A 24,582-nucleotide genomic window follows, 5' to 3' on the forward strand; every position below is an offset into this window, starting at 1 on the left:
AAATATACCTATAAATACAAATATACCTATAAATAACACTAAAAATACTAATTTCAAGCATAAGCAGTATTATTAATGGTAGAAATAGCAATTTATTTGGGAAGTTAAATGATCTTGCATTAACCTCTCTTTTTATTTGTTAACAAAGATAAAGATTTTACTTCCCATGTGTTAGAATAATAACCATATCATTAAGTATAATACTGAGACGTAACCAGCTGTTTAACCTAAGGAGGTAGTCAGGTAGGTTTGAATTCTAGAAATGAGTAAATATGGCTTTAGAACATCCATCCATCCATCCATTTTCTATACCGCTTCTTCCTCACTAGGGTCGCGGGGGCATGCTGGAGCCTATCCCAGCTGACTTCGGGCGACAGGCGGGGTACACCCTGGACTGGTCGCCAGCCAATCGCAGGGCACATATAGACAAACAACCATTCACACTCACATTCATACCTATGGACAATTTAGAGTCGCCAATTAACCTCACCTGCATGTTTTTGGGAATGTGGGAGGAAGCCGGAGTGCCCGGAGAAAACCCACGCGCACACGGGGAGAACATGCAAACTCCACACAGAAATGCCCAGGGGAGAATCGAACCCAGGTCTTCCCGATCTCCAGGCTGTTTCTGTATTGGCCAACGTGCTAACCACTAGACCACCGTGCGGCCCGGCTTTAGAACAGTGGTCACCAAACTTTTTGAGACCAAGATCCTCGTGAACCTGCGCAAGATCTACCTCCACCCAAACAAGGATATACGGAGATATTAGGGCTGTCAAAAATAACGCGTGAGGTGCGAGGTGCATTCAAGGACACCTCTAACATGACAAAAACGGTTAGGCAAATAGATTTTGAGACTTCAGTTAATTTGGTGTCGTTAATACATACAAATATATATAATCCTGTCCTGTCATTTATCTTTCTGTTAATTAAATACAATGGGCATATTTCAGACATAGTAGCTAATGGTGATTAATCATGATTAATTAATTTAAAAATGTGATTAATCTGATTAAAAATATTTGTGTTATTATTGGTTGTTTCAACATTTCATCTTTATCTCCTTGTGCCTTTTGTTGTATTTTTAGCATTTTTGCTGTGTTTTAAATTTTATTTTGTTTCTGATGCACTGAAAAAGGAGACACGGGCCGCAGAAGGCCCCTGCGCCACACTTTGGGCACACCTACTTTTGTGGATCTTGGTCAGGGTCAGGCTTGTAGCGTCGGCTCCATGAACAAACTACAGCTCTGGTTTGTTGTCGTGGGCGAGCGATGGTGTTTGAGGAAAGAGAGGCTGGTCAATGCTTTACAACAGTCGAGCGCCACTGCAGCTCGAAGAATTTTTTTGGAGGCGCACGTCTATGGAGTTATATTTGTGCCTTAACTTTCAGGTAGCAAAGGCAGGTTATGAGCCATATTAACGTGCAATAAATACTGTTGCGTGCACAGGAACATCGCTGCGCTCTGTCACTCCCTCCCTCCCTCAACCTCTGCAAGCTGCTCGCTCAACCTTTTTGGTACAGCAGCGAGGCGAGCCGGTGTGCGTGCACTGGTTCCTCCCGGCCCAGTTTTGGGGACCGGGCTCCTGCTTTAAAAAGTATAAAGTAATTGTTATTTCTTACACGGTAGTAATACACACATGATACTGTACTGTCCTGTATTTTATATATTCCTTCTTAGTAAAATGTTAAGGATGTGAATCTCTGGTAGGGGTGGCTTTTTCCCCTAAGGGCCATGTACAGAAAAATGAAAGGATGCGGAGGCCACTTTGATACATTTTGTGCATTAAAGATGCTAAAATCCATCCAATTAAAACGTTCGAGTTCAAGTCAACTCTAACACAATGTAGGTCAATATATGCTAAGCTATCTGAGCAAAACAGTCACATCTCAGCTTTGTGTGAAGGGTGACAAAGAAAATGAATGTACTATCTAATAATATATCCCATTAATAACAACCTTGAAAATGGATGTACAAATGTAAATGTAAATAAATGCAAAAAAATACATGTAAAAAATTTAAATTTGTATCTGACCCTCACAGACTCCCTGAAACCTAGACGTAGACGCCAGGTTTGTGATTAATAATTAAAAAAATAAACCCAACACATTTTTGATTTAATACATGATTACATACATTTTATTAATACACAGATAAAAATCTGATAATGATAACAACATAAATTGGATGCATTTTACTTGTAGGCAGCTTTCTAAACTATAATATCACCCAATATTGTACCATTAAAATTAGGAGTGATTAAAATAATACAATTCCAGTGGTAGTCACAATGGCTACACTGAATGACAGAAACATACCATCAAAACATAATTATAGAACTAAAGAAGAAGAAGACGCTAAGGTGATATGAATAAAGTGACAGAATAGTGACGATTTTTTGTGTTTTGGTTCCACTTTATGCGAAGTGAGCACAGTTATGTATGGACATGCATGTATAAACACCGCCCTCTGCTGCTGAAAACGGAGCATCAGTGTCCAACCTATTGGTTGGATAGGAATTTCTCAACCAGGAAGTACGGTGGCCTTTAAAGCATGAAAGGCATTTGACAAGAAAGTGTGTGTTGAAGTGCTTCCATTATGAAGGACTCTTGTTGTATCTGTCTATCTAGCTGTCTGCCTGTCACCAAACCACGTGGACGACACATGTAGGAAGTGTTTCATGCCCGAAAGGGCATGTGGTGGCATGTGGTGACGTCCCCATCGAAAAAGCGCGAATCAAACCATTGCTTGTCACTCATCATCTCGTGGCTCGTGAATGGCACATCAGCAGAGGACGTAAGAGCATTTATTTCAAGTATTTATTATGATGGCAGCAAAGGTATTAAAATATATGCCACTAACGATGCAATAGCGTTTTCTATATAAGTTACAACTAATTTGGAAGAATTAAGTATCACGTTTACCTTTCTAGACTTTTAAGTCTAACATGGAAAATCAGAAAAGCCAATTAAAAATACTTAAAAATTGAATAGTAAATTACATGAACAATTTAACAAAAAACCTTTTTGTTTTTTTGTCTATTAGAAAGCCTGCTACCAACTTGGAACGACAATGACATCCAGCAGCTTATCTCTTGTGTTTGTCTCGATACTCTGCAGTAAGTGTTCGTGTTGTTTTTTCACAAATCAGCGGTTTTTTTTATGCAGGATGGTGAAACCACAAAAGCATTTCAACAGAAATGATTAACCTCTTGCCTAAACAAGAAGTGTTCCAAATGTATAGGTGTGATATGCTTTTTTTTCTATTTAAGATCTGACTGTGGTGGCGTCGAAAGGTATGTGCAAGTTAAGAAAAGGGGCACACAGTTCTGAACATATTTTGTGATGTTTTATTGTGAAAGAAGAATGGCATTGTGCCTTTACAATAGTACTACATTTTGATTCATTTGGATCAGAACCAAATTGCACACCAGGGCTATTCAACTAAATTGTGGTAGGGGCCACATTTTCAGAAAGCTAAGGAGCGGAGGGCCATATTTCTTCCTTCACTATTCTTAGTGTTTTGTATATGTCATTTTTCCACATTTTACCTCACCAAATGGCTATTATCGTCAGAAATATGGGTCATAAATGATAACAAAAGCAATATATTTACGCTGGTCAAAGATCCTCGATATGACAGGAGTGCACTGATGTTTTTAAGGACATTCTGCAAATGCAAGATCCTCTGTATCAGTGCTTCTCAGGTGGTGGGTCGGGACCCAAAAGTGGGAGCTGTAGTGGGTCGCGGGTCTTTGCCTGGGTAAAAAAATAATAATGTAATGAACCAATGTCTGTGAATGCACCTCATGTTCTTGTCTGCACTGCTGGCTTGCTACGCCGCCGCGAGGTGCATGCCACGCTTCTGGGCGACTGTCAAGCTTGCGTGGGAGAGGAAGGACATCGAGTGGCATTCATCTGACGCACAGCTGAAGATATCTGCTTGAGAAGAGCGCGCCATAAAGGCATCTCACGAACAATCCCTTAAAATATAAGATAAATGAGAAGCTGGAGTTTGGGTGACCAATTGTCATTGAAGGGTGATGATGCGTCCCGCAGCCAAACCAGTTGAGAACCACTGCTCTACATCAGTGGTCCCCACCCTTTTTTGACTCACGGACCGGCTTGTGTTCCCACAAATCTCCCGCGGACCGTGAGGGTGGGGGGTTGTTGGGGTTTGTACATGATAGCGATCTAATTTATCTTATCTCTGGAGTTTTTCCAGAGAGGTGTCCAGAGGTAAAAGGCAGTGTGCTAGCATGAATTCAGTTGAGACAAATGTGCACATTAGCACTCAATAAGTCATCAAAACTTACCTTTATGTATTCCCACATAGTATCAGCATTTGGGACCAAATATGAGGTGAAAGAAAAATGGTAAAAATACAGTAGTAGTCTATCTGTGCGGCGAGAGAACGTTAGCACACACACGATGGACAATGTGTCAAGTGAGACGGATGTAACAGAGAGAATCCGGCCACTTTTCAAAATAAAACATCATGGAAATTATTTTTTCTTTCTGTGCGGCCCGGTACCAAATGACCCACGGCCCGGTGCTGGGCCGTGGCCCGGGGGTTGGGGATCTCTGCTCTACATGACAGGACCACTCTGTTGATTTTAATAGGGACGTGCTGCAAAAGCACTAGTCCAATGTGACAAGATAGCTGGTTTGGAGAGGTGTTTTTAGAAATCTGCTGTAAAAATGTTAGCCGCTCCCAACTGAGCCTGCTCGTACCCTGTTGTACATCTGAACACAATAACAATATATGCATTATTGTAGGTGTAGTTGCAACACTTGCAGGCTTGATTCATTGTTTCTAGCCTTTTCTCATTGCACCCACTCTTCTTGTGTTATGTGCTGTCTACTTGTCAGACAGCCCTGTGGCATGCTACACCATCGAGCCTGGCATGGTGGCAGGTATTGTTTGCGCAGATGTGGCGTTGACCCTCTTCCTGGTTTTCCTCACCTTCCGATGTGCGGTCTCTCCGCATCCAAAAAAGCATTGTCGAGAAGAGGGTGAGGCAAAAGCACAAAATGCTGTGTGTGTGTGTGTGTGTGGGGGGGGGGGGGGGGGGGGGGGGGGGGGGGGGTGAGTGACGTTCCACCTAAGATGACTCATTAACATGTCCCATGTCTGATGTCTCTTCACAGATAACAAAGTGTATGTGAATGTCCTGGCCAAATGCAAGACCTGATTTTTGTTTTTATTTTTGTATTAAACTGTTTGGGTGTTCATATGCCCAAACGTTAGTGCTTCAACGTTTGTGGGTTTTTTTTTAGATACTTTTTTTTACAACTCATTCGAATTGTACCGCACTGACCCAAATATTTCTCAAAATGACATACCGTCTTATATTTGATTTTTGCATTCAAAACAACAGTTATGATGCTAATTTTAAAATAGTGGTGATTATATTCTTCCAAAAGGGGGTCTTGGAAAAGAGGGTTTATCTTTATTTAGGGTTGTGTGGTATTCAGGTCATTAAGGTACCGTATATATCCAGTACATACATACCGTAAGTATACAGTGGTGTGAAAACATTCCTGATTTCTTTTTCTTTCTTTTTTGCATGTTTATCACACTTAAATGTTTCAGATCATCAAACAAATTGAAATATTAGTCAATGGCAACACAACTGAGCACTTAATGCAGTTTTTAAATGAAACTTTTTATTATTAAAGGAGGAATAAAATCCAAACCTATATGGCCCTGTGTGAAAAAGTGATTGCCCCCTAAAGCTAATAACTGGTTGGGCCACCGTTAGCAGCAACAACTGCAATCAAGCGTTTGTGGTAACTTGCAATGAGTCTCTTACAGCGCTGTGGAGGAATTTTGGCCCACTCATCTTTGCAGAATTGTTGTAATTCAGCCACATTGGAGGGTTTTCCAGCACGAGCCGCCTTTTTAAGGTCATGCCACAGCATCTCAATATCCTGCGTGTTCCCCTGATCTAAATCCAATTGAGAACATTTGGGGATGGATGGCAAAGGAAGTTTACAAATATGTAAATTCTTGAGTTATTACAATAATTCAACTTCTATTTGAGTATTCAGTTCTCCATTGGTTAATATTTTATCAAATGAGGAAACTACAAACATTGACTCCTTCCTTGTCATCCTCCATCACATGGTAACATGGAAGCCTCACTTCCTCTAAGTTTGTCTCCTCTTCCTGGTGGAACATCACTACTGTACCCCAAACAAGCATGAAGGACACACTTTGTATTGGGGGTTCACTATTTGGTGAGTGAAGTGTGAAAACCTTGTGTTTTGAACGATACCCAGTACATGTCCAGTGTATTTGTGCACAGTTACCATGAATAACATTGTCTTGCAGGTTCTACAGGACAACAAGGTAACTTATTTATACTCCTGTCGGATGTTGCAGCTATAGTGTAACGTTTCTGTTTTGGCTTTCACAGAGTGCGGATCCTGTTATCTTATTAGCATGCAGTCTGTAGTAGGAATGATCACCTCTGATATCATCTTGACTGTCTTCATTACTATTTCTGTCTTCTACTTTGTGACCCTCCACAAGAAAAAGGCAGAACTGAATGGTGAGCAATACATTTATAGCGTGACTGTCAGCATGATCATTTGTGGCTGTTATTTTGTGTTTTGTTCAGTCGCAACCGCAAAGGAGGAAAAACCAGCAGAGACAACGGAATCTCCCTATCAGGTCAAGTGGAATTTCATTTTTTTTCGTAAGAACAAGACTGATTTATGTCTTTGTCTTTTAATTGATGTGTCTTTTTTGTAGGAGTTACATGGAGTCCAGTCAGATGTGTACAGCGAACTTCAACACTAGGAAATCAAACAGTGGATTTGAACTATTTCTGTGCATCCCAGAACTGTGTTACGTGTACTCGCATGTGCAAGTTTGCTGTTAATGTTCCATGTCCTATTAAAAGGATCATGTAGGTAATACAGTAAACCTTACTATTATATTTGTATTAAAGTAACATAAATATTCTGAACAGTTCACAGTTTTTCAGTTTATTTTTATGTCCTTTTTTTTCCAGAAAATGCCAATGTTGGTAAGAATAATGTAAACATACACAAGAGTTTAAAACAGCTAAAAGTTTGCAGTTAAGAGTTGCCATTTTTTGTATACCTTTTGCCTCCTGTGTATACTTATACAGTATGACCTTTGTGTCATGATAGCAGCACAGTTTGGAATTGTTCCTGCCTTAAGATGCTGGTCTCCAATGTGTGGCACATAGCTGATTGTTTTTATGTTTACTGGCTTGTGGCATATTCTTAACAAAAAAAAAAAATGAATTTAAAAAAGACATGGAGGCACACCGAATAGAAAACAATGTAAAAAGTATTGTAGAAAAGTTAGACTCATACTAATGACTTTGCTTTTTACATTTTTTTTTTTTAATGTGAAGCTCAAACTTGAAAAAACAAAAATCTAAGCATGGTTGTATCTGAAATCAAGATGTTTTCCTTACTTGCTGCTTTCTATGTTTGACAAAGCTGAGATGTATTACTTAAAATAAGCACAATTGACAGCTAACAGGACAAAAACCATTGACATACCCAAACTCCATTTTACTTGTTTTGTCGTCAGATTATTTTAAGAAGTATAGCTCGGATTTAGACCTGTGTCTAAAACCTGTGTGCTTTCTGTGAGTCAACAGACGTGAGCGACTGAGTCACTTCCAAGAAGAAGTGGGAAACAATTGTAGTTAACGTTTTCCTCACATCTGCGTGACATACAACATGAACAAAAATAAACAAACTTAAACAGAATGATGAGGTAAAACAAAAATCCTTGGAAGTAGTTATCGGATCATTTCCATCAAGAGGCGCTGCTTTTGGCTGGAATAAGCAGGGTACTTGGCATGCGCAGGTGCTAAAACACACACGAGAAAAACAGTTATATTTGTGAAGGGGAAAAAAAAACTCATCAAGACTTACCGAATGGATGTGTTTCAGAGCTCACAAATTCTGTTGTTTCTGTGGAAATAAAATATATATCTAATAATATCATTATTATATTATTATTACTATCATATCATGTATATAATGGATATGTAAAGGTTATGAGGAACATTTCTATATCTGGAACATTTAAGTGTGACAAACATGCAAAAAAATAAGCAGTCAGGGAGGGGGCAAACACTTTTTCACACCACTGTGTATGTATAGTACGTACAGTATATACGTACGTACACACAGTGTGTTTATATACAGTCGTGGAAAAAATGATTACACCAACCTTGTTTCTTCAGTTTCTTGTTCATTTTAATGCCTGCTACAACGAAAGGTACATTTCTTTTGGACAAATATAACAATGACAACAAAAATAGCTCATAAGAGTAAGTCCCCAACTTACGAACACAATTGGTTCCAGACGACCGTTCTTATGTCGAATTGTTCTTAAGTAGGGAAAAGGTAATATTACCAATGATATAGGTACTACATGTACGTGTATACATATACAGTATATGTGTATGTATGTAAATATGAGTTTGGATGTAGTAGTAATATTAAACAAGGATAATTAATGAAAAAACATTAATAAAAGTGATATAATAATACGTAATGATAAATGTTATTTACCTTTGAAGAGGAGTGGTCGAGCATACGTCGTTGTGGTGGAGTTGGAGGAGGAGTTATTGAAAAAAAGGACAAATCGTCGTCGTCGTTAGACTCTTCTAAAAGAGGTAGTGTTCTGTGGGTGGTGTAGAATTAAGCAGGTCTATTAACTCTTCATAAACTTTAATCACACGCTCTGTCCGGGTTGTATCATACAGCTACAATTTAGCTTTCTCTCCCCAGCGTCTTACTCGACCTGTTGGTCCCATTAGCAGTGTCACAGTGCCCTCTACTGGTCAAGCATGTACAGTAGCAGTATAAATACTTATGGAGCAACTACAAGGCAAAATAAAATAAAATATAGACCAGTCAGCTTGTGTTCGTATCCGCGAATGTTCGCAAGTCGGATGTTCGTAAGTTGGGTACCTAGTTTACAATGCTATACTATAGCTATTCATGTAAGAACTTAAGTGATTTTGGTTATTACCAAGAAAACCATGGAAGTTGCTAGATATCAGCTTTTAAATGAAACTCTTATGAGCTATATTTGTTATCATCATTATATTTGTCCAAACAAATGTCCCAGGCATCATTAAAATGGATCAATAAACTGAAGAAACAAGAGTGGTCTAATCATTTTTTTTCAATGACTGCATATACATATAAGTTTTCATTATTAATCCGTTCCAAAACTTTTCCCATACGAAATGATATAAATACAATCTGTTCCAGACATCCAAAACTATTGCCACAAAATGCATTTTTATAGAGAGTAATTAGAATTTTACATGCAGAAAACAATGTGAGATAGTTATACATAATGAATGGATGGAACTTACTGACGACACGGACTTCCCTTATATCGTGGCGAGATCGAATTCAGTATTGTTTCACACCTTCTTTATCAAATTGCTGGCGCTCGCAACTTTCTTTGGTCCCACAGTGGGCTATTTAGCAGTCGCACTTCATAACAAATGTGAACAATGGGTAAGCAAAGCCTGCTTTGTTTGGGAACTCCATTTCGTGAAATGATAGAGTTCATGGCAAATAGGCTAGTTTGTTACGTGCCTATACTGTACGAAAACCAAGACAGTGTACCAAAACTGAGGCAAAATTTTGGCGATAATTGACGAGGAAAACCGAATCATATGAAAACTGGGGTGTACGGAAACCAAGGTTTGATTGTGTATACTTGATGTGTGTATTTGATGTGACTTGTAAACTAAGCTCACCGTCATTGTCTGTTTCTCTGGTCACCACAGCAGGTCTCATGTTGCTGTCTTCCAAACTGTCCCGGTCCATCAATTCTTCACTTTGGCCCATCAAGTGGGCCCCTCCGGGTGATTCTTTCCTACTGCTACTAGTGTTGCCTTGGGCAGCTCCACGTAAATGTGCAACCACGACACCGTCTTCCTCACTGTTCAGGTCAGCATGCTCTGCACTTTGATGATCAGGAGCTGTCCTGCTGGTCACGTCGACAACGGCCGCTCCCATCTGCCTCCCAGTTGGCCGTTTAACTTCCTCTTTTGTCCGAGGAAACTCATCGCTGTCAAGATCTTTGAAAGCATAAAGAAGATGTTGCCCATGCTGTCAGCTAGGGTACAGGAGGAGTCTATTTCAGTCACTTGAGGTTCAATCTACACTAATATATCATGTAAGGCTAATTATTGTACTCCACCGGAAAAAATAGGACCAAAAATGTTTATTTTTCTCAGAAGGAAGGTACAAAAGGAGTCATTTTTGAGGTGCCACACCAGTGAGTATACAGTATATTCCAACTTCCTTTACAAAATTGTATTTGATAATTGCTCTGAATATAAAACAGCATTTTTTGCCCCTATAAAAAAGACAATATATCCGAGAGGAGATACAGTATCCCATTAGACTGCATGACGCTTCGTAACAAGTGGAAAGTACTGTGCTGTCCTGAATATAAGCCGCTATTTTTTCTCTCAGAAGCGACCAGATAAAAGATGAATTGTCTTATATTTGGGGTCTAGAGATGTATACACGTGGCAACAAATGACGAGTCAGAGTTTTTCTTCCTGGCACTCACACACACACACCAGTGAACTGGAGAGATGCAACGGCAACACACAGAACCGTGTCTCAAAGGTTGTTAGCAAATTAGCAACAGTGGAGGAGTTATGATGCTAATTGTAAGATAATGGTGCTCAGTGAAGCAGAGTCAGCAAACATCTGTCGCGCAGCTAAAAAATATGACAGGCCAGGAGTTATTGCACTGATATTGAAAAGGTGCTTTTTAAAATTATCTTAATTTCGACTTGTTTGTCTCTGACTTTGTCTTGAAAACATTTTTTCCAAAAACGTGTCTGATTTTTAGTGCCGTCTTATATGTGGTACATTTTCAAATATGGAGTCATTCATATACAAAGTGTATCATTATGTTATTTCAGATTTAATTTTCTCATAAGTAGCATTGTGTGCAAGCTTATTTTGAATGAAAATTGTCTATTTTTTCAGAGATGTATTGGTGGTTTTGTTGTTTTTACTTGTTAAACTTTAATATACGATGACTCCAGTATCATTGCCCTCCCCATAACTTGACTGGAAGTAATGTGGCTTTAAATACAGCAGCATGCATGAAATGTGCTTGTTACGATATGCTACATACTTTTTTTTAAAGTTCCTTGTCAAACACGAACAAAAAATGTAGGTCATTTCACTTAAGTCTCATGAATTCATTAACAATTCCTTAAAAAAGAACAAAAATGTCCATTTTTCCAGGAGTGTGCATCTACTTGTCTAAATTGAGATGACTGCACTTACCTCTGCTATCATCACCAAGATTTGCATCAGATGCTCCAGGTTCTGAAATATTCACGAGGAGTGTTTATTTTGCCTGAAGGATTTACAACAGTTGCCATGTAACAAAATGGTTACCTGCAAATGCATCTTGCAAATGCTCAGTGGATTGATCCTCTGAAACATCTGTAGGTGAATTAAAGTGATGACGGCAGACACAATTAATGCATAACTTTGTGCGTTATACCTGAAGACAACTACACGTGTACTCTACTTAATGTATTGTTGGGAAACAAAACATATACCTTGAGAATCCAACTGTTCTTTCTCCGGTTTGTTTGGAGGGTTTCTGTGTGCTGCGTTAGGACGGAAATGACAATTAGTTGCCAAAATGTATCGTCACAAATAATAGATAACGATACATACAGTACCATATATTAAATAACAATAAATATATAGTACCAGTCAAATGTTTGGACACACCTACTCACCGCTATAAAGTGTGTCCAACTTTTAAAAAACTAATAAACAATATTTTAAAACATTTGTCAGTTATTATTGAGAATTATTCTTCCTCTGGTTTGCTTGGCTAGATTTTGAGAAGCCTGAGGGGCTAAATGAAAATTTAACAAATAATAAATGCATATGAATTGTATATTATTAAATTACAGTTTTTTTTAAAATAAATATATTAAATAAATTAAAATACTGTACAGAACATTTCAGGTAAATTTCAGGTGCTTGATAACAAAGCAGTATATTTACAAATCCTGAATACGCCTGTTTATTTGGACTTAAGTGGCTAAAGGAAGGGTAAAGAAATAACCAATAAACATGCATAATATGTTAAATTACAATAAAGCAGATATTAGATAAATCAAATAAAATCCAAGTCATGTTTTAGGTGACTGATAAAATTTCTAAAAATTCACACAAAAGGATTTTGTTAAAGAATGAGAATTAAGCGGCTAAATGTATTGTAGATAAATGAATAATAAAGTATGATTAAATTAGATTCATAATAATAAGACTTCTATTAAATAAATAAAATAAAATCCCGGTCATGTTAAAGGTGATTAATTACAATGCAAAATTTCCAAAAATCTACAAATACAAAAACTAGAATGAATCGACAACATGAATTGGAATTGACATACATTTGTACAGGCTAATACATTAAATTAGAATAAATCTTCAAACATCTTAGTAAATAAAATCCAGGCTATGTCCAAGGTACTTTATAACACAAAAATGTTAAAAATACTGAAAAAAAAACTTTTTTAATGTATACCTGTCATATTTTCCCATACAGTCTTTTCAGTGGTTGCGCCAAGTGCATCTACAACAACAATGGTGAACAAGTAATATTAGAGAATGTCCCCTTAATATCAATAAGAATTACAAATAATATTCTCACCGTTAAGAAAGCTTAGAACACTTTCCCTTGGAGCTAGAAAGGAAGCAATAGAAACACAAGTTATCCCTCAGAAACAGGAGTAAGTTACATCCATTCTTCTTTGCTACTCATATTGTCTAACCTCTTATTGGGGCTGCTGTCACAAGCGGAAGGAGCATCAGCCAACATGTGAAGCTAAAAAAAACAAAAAACAATGCAAGCTTTTAGTATTGGTGATGTATCCTGCTGGAAATGAAACACAGATTAAAGCCACACAACATATCCAAACTTACAGCCTCATTGTTGTCTTTGGTGTCCAGCAATGCACACTGCAGTGCAGCAGGACGGCAGTTGAGGTTTTTATTAAGGGGTGGCCGGGTGGATTCAATCATCGATAGTATTGATACCGACGGTATGAAATTGATACTGGTGTAATGAAGTCGATATTTTTCTGTTGTCCTCTATGTCCATTTTAACACATATCTGTGTGTTCATTGTTGTTGCGTTGTTCATATTGTTACATTGTTGATATTGTTATATCTATTTATTGTCATATTGTTCTCAGGGAATACGTTCTTGAGCACAGGAGATCTTTGGGGGCAAAAATCCAATGGATTTAAATGAGGGCCAATAGTAGTTTTTGCTTTTGTTTACTTATTTTGCACTACTGACTTTATTTTGCTCAAACAATTGTATGTAATAAAAGGCGATAATGGGAAATTGGGTTACGTTCCAAGACCATCCCCTAATGGCGAGCAATTTTGACACAAATGTCCATTTTTTGGCACACGGCTGGCTCCCCGCCCCCCTCCAAACCTGTTCTCCTCCGATTTCAGATCAACATTGGCAATAAATTACTGCTGTAATGATTAGATTAGATTCAGCTCCACCTTTTCTCTTCAATATGTCTCACACCCATATTAAACACATTGTAAATGATAAAACGTACCGCTACTCGCCACTAACGAGCGATAATGTAAGATGATTGGATAAACACATGTAATCTAAGTCACAATGTAAAGGTTATGTAATAATGTTTCACTTTTGTGTCTCACAGCAACTATGGTTCAAGGACTGCCGAATAATGTGCTAAAACTCAAGGCTTGACGAAAAAACAGGATCAATGAAGCATTAAAAATATAAACTTGTAAATATTGAGGAGCTTGAAAAATTTCATTAAAAGGTATCTATATCTGCAATACTGGCCCTGTAAGTACTTGGTATCGACCGATACCAACATATGCGGTATCGCCCACCGCTATTTTTTTGTTCATGACCTTTCTCTCCTTTAATGATAGATACCCACTCTCTTCAATGGCTTAATTCTCTTGTGTTTGACAGTGCGTTGCTTGAGCGAGCAAGCTGACAAAGATGCATTGATACTTCAATGTGAGCTCTTCTCAACTTTTACTGTCTTGTCTCGGTTACATGCGGTTAATTATCTCAGGGAAATGCCCCTGGCTGTTCTTTCAAGTGAAGCATCCTTTTAAAAGATGCAAGTTAGTGTGGATATTGTTTCTTGTTGCAACTACAGTCCCATCATTGTATAAGCAAAAACAAAGAGCATTTTCATATATATCACAATGGACATGCCATTGTCCCAATCCCAATTCTTTTTACTGCAATGATTACCTTTAAAGCTATCAATGAATTATATAAGTCCAAAAAATATAGCCCCGTGAAAAGGAAATGTTTGATTCTTGTGGAAAGTTCATTTTCAGCGCGACCTGTTGGAGGCGGATGCTGCAAAAAAAAAAAGTCATAGGAAAATGAAAAGAGGAGAGCGCCCCCTGTCGGAAACGGCGCTCGTGCTAAGCTCTTGATCCCAAGCATCGCCATATTGACGTCCCAGCAACGCTGAGAGGTAATCGTATTTTACCACGAATCGTCGTATGTTTATCACTGCCGTTAAGCCTTCTACATTTGAAGGGCAGCCGGGAAAACGAAGAGCAGCCTCGCTACCTCTCCGCGGTCACATCGGTACTTGTAGGGTGTGTTTTTTAAGGCGTTGTCAGCCAGTTGCCTCGCCATCCAAAGCAGGCTATTCACTCCCCCCATTAGCATGTTAGCTTAGCACTTTTTAGCTTTAGGAAATACATTTTTCGAAGCTTGTACGTCGGCTAAACATAAATGATGACCATAAAAATAAGTGATTGGAGCCGTTTGCTATCAGTTGTTTAATGTGCAGCGTCCTCAAGTCCTGATGGGGTTCTCTCGTTGTGTTATATGTGACTTTCCAACCGGCTTTTCCTTCTATACTTGACGAGCTAAGGCTAACTAGTTAGCAGCCCGGCCAGCTAGCCGGCTTGCCTGCTGGCTAACGTTAGCAACTTAGCTGCATTGCACTTGTGCAGGCCGTGGTGGACCAGTTAGGTTTTCCACGTACACCCGCCCTGTTAATTAAATTCTACATAAATTGGCACAACCACATGGACCTCTGTGACACCTGATGGCATCATTTGAGTGAATTATTTGCTTGGCTACATCAAAGAGATGTAGTCGTATTAACCAGAGTAGATGGCGTGCGTTAGCTTAGTTTGACTTATTGACAGCATTGATTTTAATCAACCTACTTTGTTGTTTCCCTGACAGGAGATATTCCCTTCTGGTTGCCCCCAGTGATGACTGTATTGAACCCTGTACCTCCTGATTAAACTGGTTGGATGCCCCCATTTAACACCCAGGTGAATTTCTAGTATAGTTTGTTGTCTTTTAGCGTATTGTTAATCATTTCTGCCGTGTAATGCAGTTGCTTTTATGTAAGGCTCCCTTATCTTTGTATTGAAAGGTACTCACAGTCAAATGGTGTTATGTAAATAGATTCAAATGGGTGAAGGCAAGCTTTAACAATAGGTCTGTTAATGTGTTTGCCAGTGTAGCTTTCCAACTTTAGTGGCATCTCAACTAATCTGGTTCCACTTCATCTGTCACCATCTTCCTGGAGAAAACCTCCCAGGTATTTATTTGATTACTGTGTACAAGATGAAACATATCCTGTGCTGAGTTCAACTATCCTTCTAACTTGTAGTGACTGTGTTGGTGTGCTTTTGTTTTAGGAGATTTAGAGAAGATTCCTTGTGGAATATGTCTGGCCCTGTCCCCAGCCGCTCTCGAGTTTACCCTGATGTAAACACACAGAGACCAAGGGAATACTGGGACTATGAGTCCCATGTTGTTGAGTGGGGGTAAGACAAACATGAACTGGTGTATTATTGTCAATTGAAAATGTCATTGATTTCTTCACTGTCGCCCCTTCAGAAACCAGGACGACTATCAGCTAGTCAGGAAACTCGGGCGGGGTAAATATAGTGAGGTGTTTGAAGCTATAAACATCACAAACAATGAAAAAGTGGTCGTCAAAATACTAAAGGTATGGCACTTGTAGCCAGGTGGCAAATTTTGTATTAGGAATGTTTTGAAATCGCAAGCATTGCTCTTGTCTTCAAAGCCGGTGAAGAAAAAGAAAATCAAGAGGGAAATAAAGATCCTAGAGAACCTCAGGGGCGGCCCGAATATCATCTCACTCTTAGATATTGTCAAGGATCCTGTGGTATGTATTTATACAATTTTTTTTTCTTTCGTATTGTAAAAACATTTCATCACACATGCATCTGTTATGTAAGGAAACAACAAAGCTGTGTGTAAATGAAAAGGAAAATGCTTTTATTTAGTTTTTTATAACAACTCAGTGTACATGTGCATATGGTTAATATAAGCAATATGCAATTTCACTTGGTTATGTGTTTTTTTGTTGTTGTTTTTTTTGTAGTCCCGAACCCCTGCTCTGGTTTTTGAACATGTGAACAACACAGACTTCAAGGTATGGATCACTCTTATTTTTCATATCCACAAATGCATCCTAAAACAAAACGATCCTGTCTAATAGCATGCATGTGTCTTGCTTTACAGCAATTGTATCAAACCCTATCTGACTTTGACATACGGTTCTACATGTATGAAATCTTAAAGGTAAGCAAGTCACCTATTAATGGTTTTGTTTGAACCCTTGTTTGTTAGTATTGTCTTGAACTATATAAACATTCCTGTCATTTTAGGCTTTGGATTACTGCCATAGTATGGGCATCATGCACAGAGATGTGAAGCCACACAATGTAATGATTGATCATGAACACAGAAAGGTAGTGGCTCTTAGAATTCCCCCTAGACGCACACCATTGGATTCAATGTTATGTTTTTACTTCTATTTTTCTTCTCGTTAATGTTCAGCTTCGCCTAATTGACTGGGGCTTGGCAGAGTTCTATCACCCAAACCAGGAATATAACGTGCGAGTGGCCTCCAGGTACTTCAAAGGACCTGAACTGCTGGTAGATTACCAGGTGAGGACACTGTTCTTTTCCATGTGTCTGGACTGTTGTTCTGAAGTGTCATAAGCTTGTGAAGTTCTTGCCTTGTTAATGCTGCAACGCCAACCTTCTCCTCTTGTGCAGATGTATGACTACAGTTTGGACATGTGGAGTTTGGGCTGCATGCTGGCTAGCATGATCTTCAGAAAGGAACCTTTCTTTCACGGTCACGACAACTATGATCAGGTAGGATGCAACAGACCTTCTCTTTTGGTCCCTCCCCGTGATCCAGACCTAAAATTCTTCAAATTTATCTCAAATCAACAGCCAGACTACTAAAACTGTACAATTGTGTGCTTCACACAAACACACATCAAAACTATTTTGGAACAAATCAAGTTGGCTGACGTTAAGATTCTGGAATGTCCATCGTAAAACTGCAACCTCAATCCTATAAAACATTTGTGGACTATGCTTAAAAGGCCTGTCTGTACCAGTGAACCAAAGTCATTAAATGACCTCTAACACATCTGCCAAGAAGAGAGGTCAAATACCCAGCCAGAATTATACCAGAATCTTGATGCTAGATGACGACATCATGAAATTAGCATAATTGGCAAAGACGAAAAAGTCCCGATTAGAGATTTTCAAAAACTCCAGCTCAGTGTCTACCTGTATGTGTGGATGGGTAAAACGGAGCTCTTTGGTTCATGTCATAAGCAATGTTCCACATCATCTCATGTTTTTCAACCTTATTTAACTACAAAACCTGAAGATACTGACTGATGGTTGGTCGGTTTTGTTTTAAGCAGTGGTAGATGTGCATGCGTGCGCCTTATAATACGCAAAGGCTATGTTTCGTTTCCTGGGCTCCATGTAAGTGTGCGCTGATCTCAAAGATAATGTACATCTAATATAATGTGTGACTGCAAGAGACATTTTTAGGCTGGTGTCTGCAAAGGTGTGGGGGCGCTGGTCACATGGTCGTAGGTGGTTTTGTGTGCACACTTCTTGTCAGGGAGGCGTAGAGAAGAAAGGCGAGGAAGCCGCACTTTTGTTGACTGCTTTTTGTATGTTACATTATACCGTCATACTTGCCACATTCATATCAGTTAGCCATCCTGGTCTCAGTAATAAATAAACCATATCAAGTCCATTCTAGAGTTCAGCGTCTCTGTTGAAGGGCTTCTCAAACGCAAGGACCCATCCCCACACTTTCAGTGCCTAAAAGGTAAAAGGAGGCCACAACAGCAGTCAATTGTGGTATGTGCATATGAGGTGTAAGAAGCAGTTAACCATCCCCTTTACTGTACAGAGTTGGAACCACAAGCTACGCAGACAATCCCATAATATTGTGTTTCTGAGCGACAAGGGCAAACAGGTAGCGCCAAATCTAAAAAAAAAAAAAAAAAAATTATAGTGCCAACTTTATTAATGACGGGACGCCACAAAAACGGAAATGTAAAATACAGTAATAACAGAGTAGAAAAAACAAAACAAACAAACAAACATTTAAACCCACTATAGGCACGCTCGGCAGTCAATATGGAACTTCAGTCATGGTGATGACAAATTCACTGTTGCATACCAATGAACTACGTATGTAGGTGATGACAATGATGATGTGTAAAATATTTACATCTCTTTTGCCATCATCTCTTCAGGAGGTGCATCTCTTTCCACTGAAGGCTTAAAGGTGTTTTGTTTCTTACGGCAGGTACAGGCCAAGCTACCTGGTCTGTGAAATGCCCCGGAGGTCGAACATTTTCCCAAAATAGTGACATTTTCTGCGATATTAGAGAAATTCTTGCAAAGTAACCGAATTTGTGAATGCTGTAATTTTTAAACATCAATGAAGATGTATGTTGTATAACCATTCCACCGTGGAGAAAGAATGGTTCAAATAACTCATCAAAATTATTTTTATGCCCACGGTGACTATATGTAAACTTTTGACCACAATTGTATAACTAACTGTAATAATTAATTAATTAAAGTCTAAAAGAAACGTTACAACAGAGTGTTTTGCCATTAAAAGTATGTTGGTATGAGTTTTGGGTCCCAACCATAAGTTGAGAAAGCATGATAAAGTACAGTTGATGTCTAATGGTGTTTTCAGTCACAACCTGATGTTTCATTTGCTTTGTTGCAGCTCGTGCGAATTGCAAAAGTACTGGGCACAGAGGACCTGTACGACTACACTGACAAATACAACATTGAATTGGACCCGCGGTTCAATGACATCTTGGGAAGGTAACACACAGAGACCTGCTATGGATTATGTTGTTATCTTGTCGATATCTTGCATTGAAACCAGCTTAATCCTCAATGAATCTGCATTTTGACCTACATGCATAAATGGGGTGAATAGTATACCTAAAACATAAGATCTTTACTGTTACTACTTAACATTGTTGAACAATATTAGCAGTGAAATGCAGTTAAGCAGCTTTTTGTTGACAATATAAAAACACAATAAAATCAACTGGATGTAAGTCAAAATGAATACAGAAGCTGGCTGCTATTTGTCTGGGAAGATAACCCCTGCGAATAGTGGATGGATCTACTGAATAGTGACAAACAGTGAATAATGCAGCCTCACACACATTTTAAGCACATTTTAAATTGTAAAGTGTAAAGGGAACGCACTACTAATGCATGATAATGAAAAATGATCGGTCAGAGAACAAATGGAATTACATGCCTACAAATGCCTTTAGCCTGGTCGCCAGGCTCGAGCTATAACCGCGCGTCCGTCTGTTGTGGGGCCGCTTCTGTCTCCCTTTAAGGTGGCTAGTGGTGGTACATGGATCTACAAACGACTGGGTCATCCCGGCGAGTGGTCCAAGATGATGCAGGCGTTCCTCTAGTCCTGACTTTATGTAATCCACACTGCTTGCCTTTTATAATGTAACGATTTACAGTCATCTATTAGCTTGTGTTCATCTCGCTGCGCCTCACTTTTGAGGCGTGATTGGAAGAAGGTTGACTGTCGAGTACTAGTGCTGCCACAGCTGCACAGGGCGCTACCATCTTACACATACGTCATGTCGTTCTGTGCATGAATGCTGTATGTCAGTGGTCTCCAACGTTTTTTTCGTGTGAGAGCTACTTATTTCCATAGCTTATTTCAACCCAAACAAACCAAATATGCTTGTTTTACTGGACATTAACAAAATGCTGGTATCTGCAACTCGCATTTTGTATTTAAAAAAAAAAAAAAAAAAACCTGAATGAAAAGCAGACTTGCAGGCACTTTGGTTATCCCTGCCGTATGCTTTATTATGCTGTACATGCAATGCTTTATTGTTTACATTGCAGAATGAGGGTGAAGGGGGGTCTCTGCGATTAAATAGATGTTTGGAGAGAAAAAGCACAGATGAGTGGCGTTTCCCACAGAAAAAAAAAATATATATACACACACACACACACATACATACATACATTTTTTCTACCGCTTCTCCTCTTGAGGGTCATGGGGGCATGCTGGAGCCTATCCCAGCTGACTTCGGGTGACAGGTGTATGTATATATGTATATATATATGTATGTGTGTGTGTGTGTGTGTGTGTGTGTGTGTGTATATATATATATATATATATATATATATATATATATATATATATATATATATATATATATAAGAAATCTGCAAATGAAGCACAACTAGGTGGGGATCCACTGTAAAAGATAAGAAAATACAAATAAAAGATAATTAAAGAAAAACTCAGCACTCTTAAAGACCCCTCATAGTGGAGAGGGAACAATAAGGTGTTTGCAGAGCAATACTGTCACCCAATGGCATTTTTACCTATTAAATGGCAACAATTATCAAGTGGGTATGAATGGTTAATTGGATATGATAAAGTGCAATTTTGTCATTGCAGTGCATGTATGTACTTGTAAGTATGTATGTTTTACAGTACCGGGTAATGTCATTATTATTTCAAGCATTATTGTCACACACAGTCTTCCTTTTTTTATTATTATTATTATTATTATCATTATTATTATTATTATTTATTTGATTAGGACAGTACATATTGAGCAATATATGAGCAAACGCATCACAGTAAATATGCCAAAATTAGCTGCACTAGCTAAATTTCATCTGTTGTCCTAAGGCAGGTACCATAAAACACATACATTTATAAATGACACCACACATAAAACATCATAAAACCATAAAAAGATAAAACAATAATACAATACATGTACAGACAACGTTACACTTGTATAACTTACAAGACCAGTTACAGTAAACATGAAACAGATTGTTAAGCAATATAAATAATTATCTGCGTGGAATGGACATTACCTATGAGCACAGGACTGGTTTGCCTTTAACCACCGTTTTAGGTAGTGCGTTCCATGACTGTGTGCCTCTGATAGAAACAAACATTTGGCTAAATTTAGTTCTACGTTGCTGTATGTTACAGCCACCCCTGGTTAATGATCTCGTATTGGTTCGATTATTTTGCTTCTGTTTAAAAACCTGTAATTGTGGAGGGGCGAGTCCATTCAGAACCTTATAGACAAGAACATCTCATAATTGCTCATGTCTAACATATTGTACTTACTAAGAATATTACAATATTGAAACTGAAGAGGCTTTCTAAAACTTTCAATGTTTTCTTGGAGAGACTTCAAAGGTTTTAGTGTGGGTTTTAGTGAAAATCATTGCATGTATATACATTTTTGCTGATTTTAAAAAGTCAGAAAAGGTCTTACATGAGTGAAGTTGAAGTTAAATTTGATTGTATTTGTGATTTTTTGTTTTTCTATTTATTTTTTACATGTTGCTTAAATGGGCCGCACGGTGGATGAATGGTTAGCACACAGTCACACAGGCCACACAGTCAAGAGATGGGGAAGATCTGGGTTTGAAACTCCGTTGGGCATCTCTGTGTGGAGTTTGCACATTTTCTCCGGTTACTCCAGTTTCCTCCCACATTCCAAAAAGGTTAATTGGCGACTCTAAATTGTCCATAGGTATGAACGTGAGTGTGAATGATTGTTTGTCTATATGTGCCCTGTGATTGGCTGGCGACCAGTCCAGTGTGTAACCCCGCCTCTCGTTGGGCATTAAAAGATATTGTTGGAAAAAATGGGCGTGCAAAATACAGTACTTTTAGGGTAAGACTCATCATTTGACATGGTTATAGCTCAATTTGAAATCTGTTATTTTTTCCCAAATTCCTTTTTTTCCATTTTAATGTTTTAGAATTCTTTTTTTTTTTTTTTTTTTTTTTTTTTTTAACTTTTTCCACTTATTTTACCAGCATAGTGTGTGCTATTTGGGTTAGTGAATAAAATGCAAAAATCCTTACATTTACTCATGCAATACATCATTGGCCCATTTTGTCCAGTAATTGACAAATGGATATAGCTTCGCTAACTTTTCTAATGGGATGTCTATTGCTACAATACCTTGAACAAACTGTAATGCACATGCTTGTGATTAGGGAAGATGTAGTCACAGATGTAATTGCATTCGTGTTATTAATGCAAGAGCAGGTCTCTTAGATCTATTTGTGCTACAGATTGGAACCGTATCACTGTCACTGTCAATCTGTTTTAATCTTCTGTTCCCGAAGCTCTTTCAAATGTTTTCATTGGTTGTTTAGCTCCACAGCATTGAATGTACATGTAAGAGAATTTTTCTCTGTTTTTATCAATTTCATTGATACATTTAGATGAAGAACACAAATGCATCAAACATTTACTTTCCGTGCGTATCATTCCTTAGACACTCTCGTAAAAGGTGGGAGAGGTTTGTGCACAGCGAGAACCAGCACCTGGTCAGCACAGAGGCTCTGGACTTCCTGGACAAACTGCTGCGCTATGACCATCAAGCCCGCCTGACAGCCAAAGAGGCCATGGATCATCCATACTTCTGTGAGTTCACTCTTTTCTTCTATTTCAGCTGACCAAACCAGGATGCAAGTGTATGTGGATTAGCTACGATTTCTGACACAAGCTCGATTTAGGATGCTATCCAATTCATCTCTATTCCAGTTCCCATCGTTAGAGATCAGGGAAGGGGGGCCACTCCTGGAGGGATGGCGGCCAGCTCCACACCAGTCAGCTCCTCAAGTATGATGGCTGGTAGGTCCTGCTATTCCCAAACGGGAATAGTTCCAATGGTCTGAGCCCCAATGTGTAAGCAAGCTTTATTGTGTGTCTCAGGCATCAGCTCAATGACCTCCTCACAGCCGCTGGCAAACATCGCTGGATCACCCGTCATCTCCACCCCCAACACTCTGGCCACACAAGTCCCCGCAGCCACCGGGGCCCAGCCCTGAGGGACCCCCCTGTTCCCTTAGTCCTGTGTTTGTGTGTGATCATGGCCACATCCTGCCTAGTTCTCACGGTGGCCGCCACGCCTCCCCCTTTTTATGTCGACAATAACAAAGAAGATTTAAATTGCTTTTCACATTCATTTATATTTTGACACCTGGACTTGACAGAACATGTATCATTGCACCTGTCAGGATTGTTAGACTTAATTTGGGTGTGTTATTTGACAATGACAATGTCTAGAAATTCTAATAAGATGTAGACATGAAGAGAATGGATAATAAAATTTATTTTGTATGTTCCAAATATACAGTCTTGCTTGAAACTGTTTGACGCGGGATCCTGCTGTACGACACTGTGAACCTTCCCCCGACTTCACACACAACAGTCAGGACTCTGGTGTGCTCAGTGTTGCGCACACACACATGCATACACACAAACACACATTGCTATGTTCAGGAGTTGTTGGTATTTTGAAGTTGTTAGTTGCCATTATTCAATAATTGGACTTTTGTAGATATTCTACAGTTACTGTCAGGTTGCATGCACCCAATGCTGAATATCACAGGGTTGATAGTTTGCCAATTTTATGTTACTTTCACTTCTGTACGTGTATGTATGTGTTCATGTTTGTTTTTTTTATCAAGTCTCTTACAAATAATTTTGATGACATAGACAATTTTGTAACTTTTTGTTTTATGTTGGGAAGAGTCATCACCTACAGAAAACGACTTCAAAAATAAAACAGTTTAAACGGGTTTGCAGGCACTGTGTTTTTGAGTTATAACCGCTCCCAAATGGCCTAACAACATTTCACTTCAACTGTCAGTTAATTTCAGCACCTTTTTTCAGGGTTTTTTTTTTTTTGTAAAATTGCACTTATCACGTGTTTTGGGTGGTGGTGTTTTTTTTTTAAGAACAGTACCAGTCAAACAATTGGGCACACGTTTTCATTCCTGTCCAAACTTTTGAGTGGTATTGATAAAATAAATGGAAGTAATTGACATATGGCTGTGGTGAAAAGTTTACATACAGTGTTTATGATTTATGTAGTTTCCAAAAGATGTGGCCTTCGACTTTGTGAATGTACTTTTCTATCAGTTCCCATTCCCATTGTCCTGAGTATTGATTGGTCCAATGGGAGCTGTCAAAGAGAAACTGTCAGCTGCAGCCAATCTTGATAACTAACGTAGTGTAATAGGGCTTGTTCTTAAGCTTCAGCACCACTTCTGAAAATATTTAGGTCATTCCTATTTGACTACAACTACAGA

The 24,582-nt window shown here is 38.7% G+C and overlaps 2 protein-coding genes across 5 annotated transcripts; both read left to right on the forward strand.

The window, feature by feature from the left end:
* Positions 1-1,060: 1,060 nt before the first annotated feature.
* tyrobp (transmembrane immune signaling adaptor TYROBP) lies at positions 1,061-6,980 on the forward strand. 2 transcript variants are annotated; one of them, XM_054783048.1, is made up of 9 exons: positions 2,752-2,795; positions 3,045-3,117; positions 3,271-3,294; positions 4,871-5,014; positions 6,141-6,241; positions 6,336-6,353; positions 6,421-6,555; positions 6,625-6,677; positions 6,759-6,980. In XM_054783048.1, the coding sequence occupies exons 4-9, from the start codon at positions 4,884-4,886 to the stop codon at positions 6,804-6,806; spliced, it is 486 nt and encodes a 161-aa protein (XP_054639023.1). In that variant the 5' UTR covers positions 2,752-2,795; positions 3,045-3,117; positions 3,271-3,294; positions 4,871-4,883; the 3' UTR covers positions 6,807-6,980. The 2 variants fall into 2 exon arrangements, 1 of the variants encoding a protein (XP_054639023.1); XR_008572117.1 differs by lacking the exon at positions 6,759-6,980 and having other exon boundaries at positions 1,061-2,795; positions 5,817-6,555; positions 6,625-6,646.
* Positions 6,981-14,469: 7,489 nt separating this feature from the next.
* Positions 14,470-24,025, forward strand: LOC129185552 (casein kinase II subunit alpha). Of its 3 annotated transcripts, none has more exons than XM_054782769.1 (15): positions 14,470-14,571; positions 15,300-15,391; positions 15,587-15,663; positions 15,764-15,892; positions 15,966-16,077; positions 16,156-16,257; positions 16,477-16,527; positions 16,617-16,676; positions 16,763-16,846; positions 16,935-17,045; positions 17,157-17,258; positions 19,165-19,265; positions 22,761-22,909; positions 23,030-23,107; positions 23,201-24,025. In XM_054782769.1, the coding sequence occupies exons 2-15, from the start codon at positions 15,371-15,373 to the stop codon at positions 23,314-23,316; spliced, it is 1,293 nt and encodes a 430-aa protein (XP_054638744.1). In that variant the 5' UTR covers positions 14,470-14,571; positions 15,300-15,370; the 3' UTR covers positions 23,317-24,025. The 3 variants fall into 3 exon arrangements, with proteins under 3 accessions (XP_054638744.1, XP_054638743.1, XP_054638745.1); XM_054782768.1 differs by having other exon boundaries at positions 14,475-14,571; positions 23,030-23,119; XM_054782770.1 differs by having other exon boundaries at positions 14,498-14,571; positions 15,582-15,663; positions 23,030-23,119.
* Positions 24,026-24,582: the final 557 nt, after the last annotated feature.

This window comes from Dunckerocampus dactyliophorus, chromosome 7, assembly GCF_027744805.1.
Source record: "Dunckerocampus dactyliophorus isolate RoL2022-P2 chromosome 7, RoL_Ddac_1.1, whole genome shotgun sequence".
NCBI lineage: Eukaryota > Metazoa > Chordata > Actinopteri > Syngnathiformes > Syngnathidae > Dunckerocampus > Dunckerocampus dactyliophorus.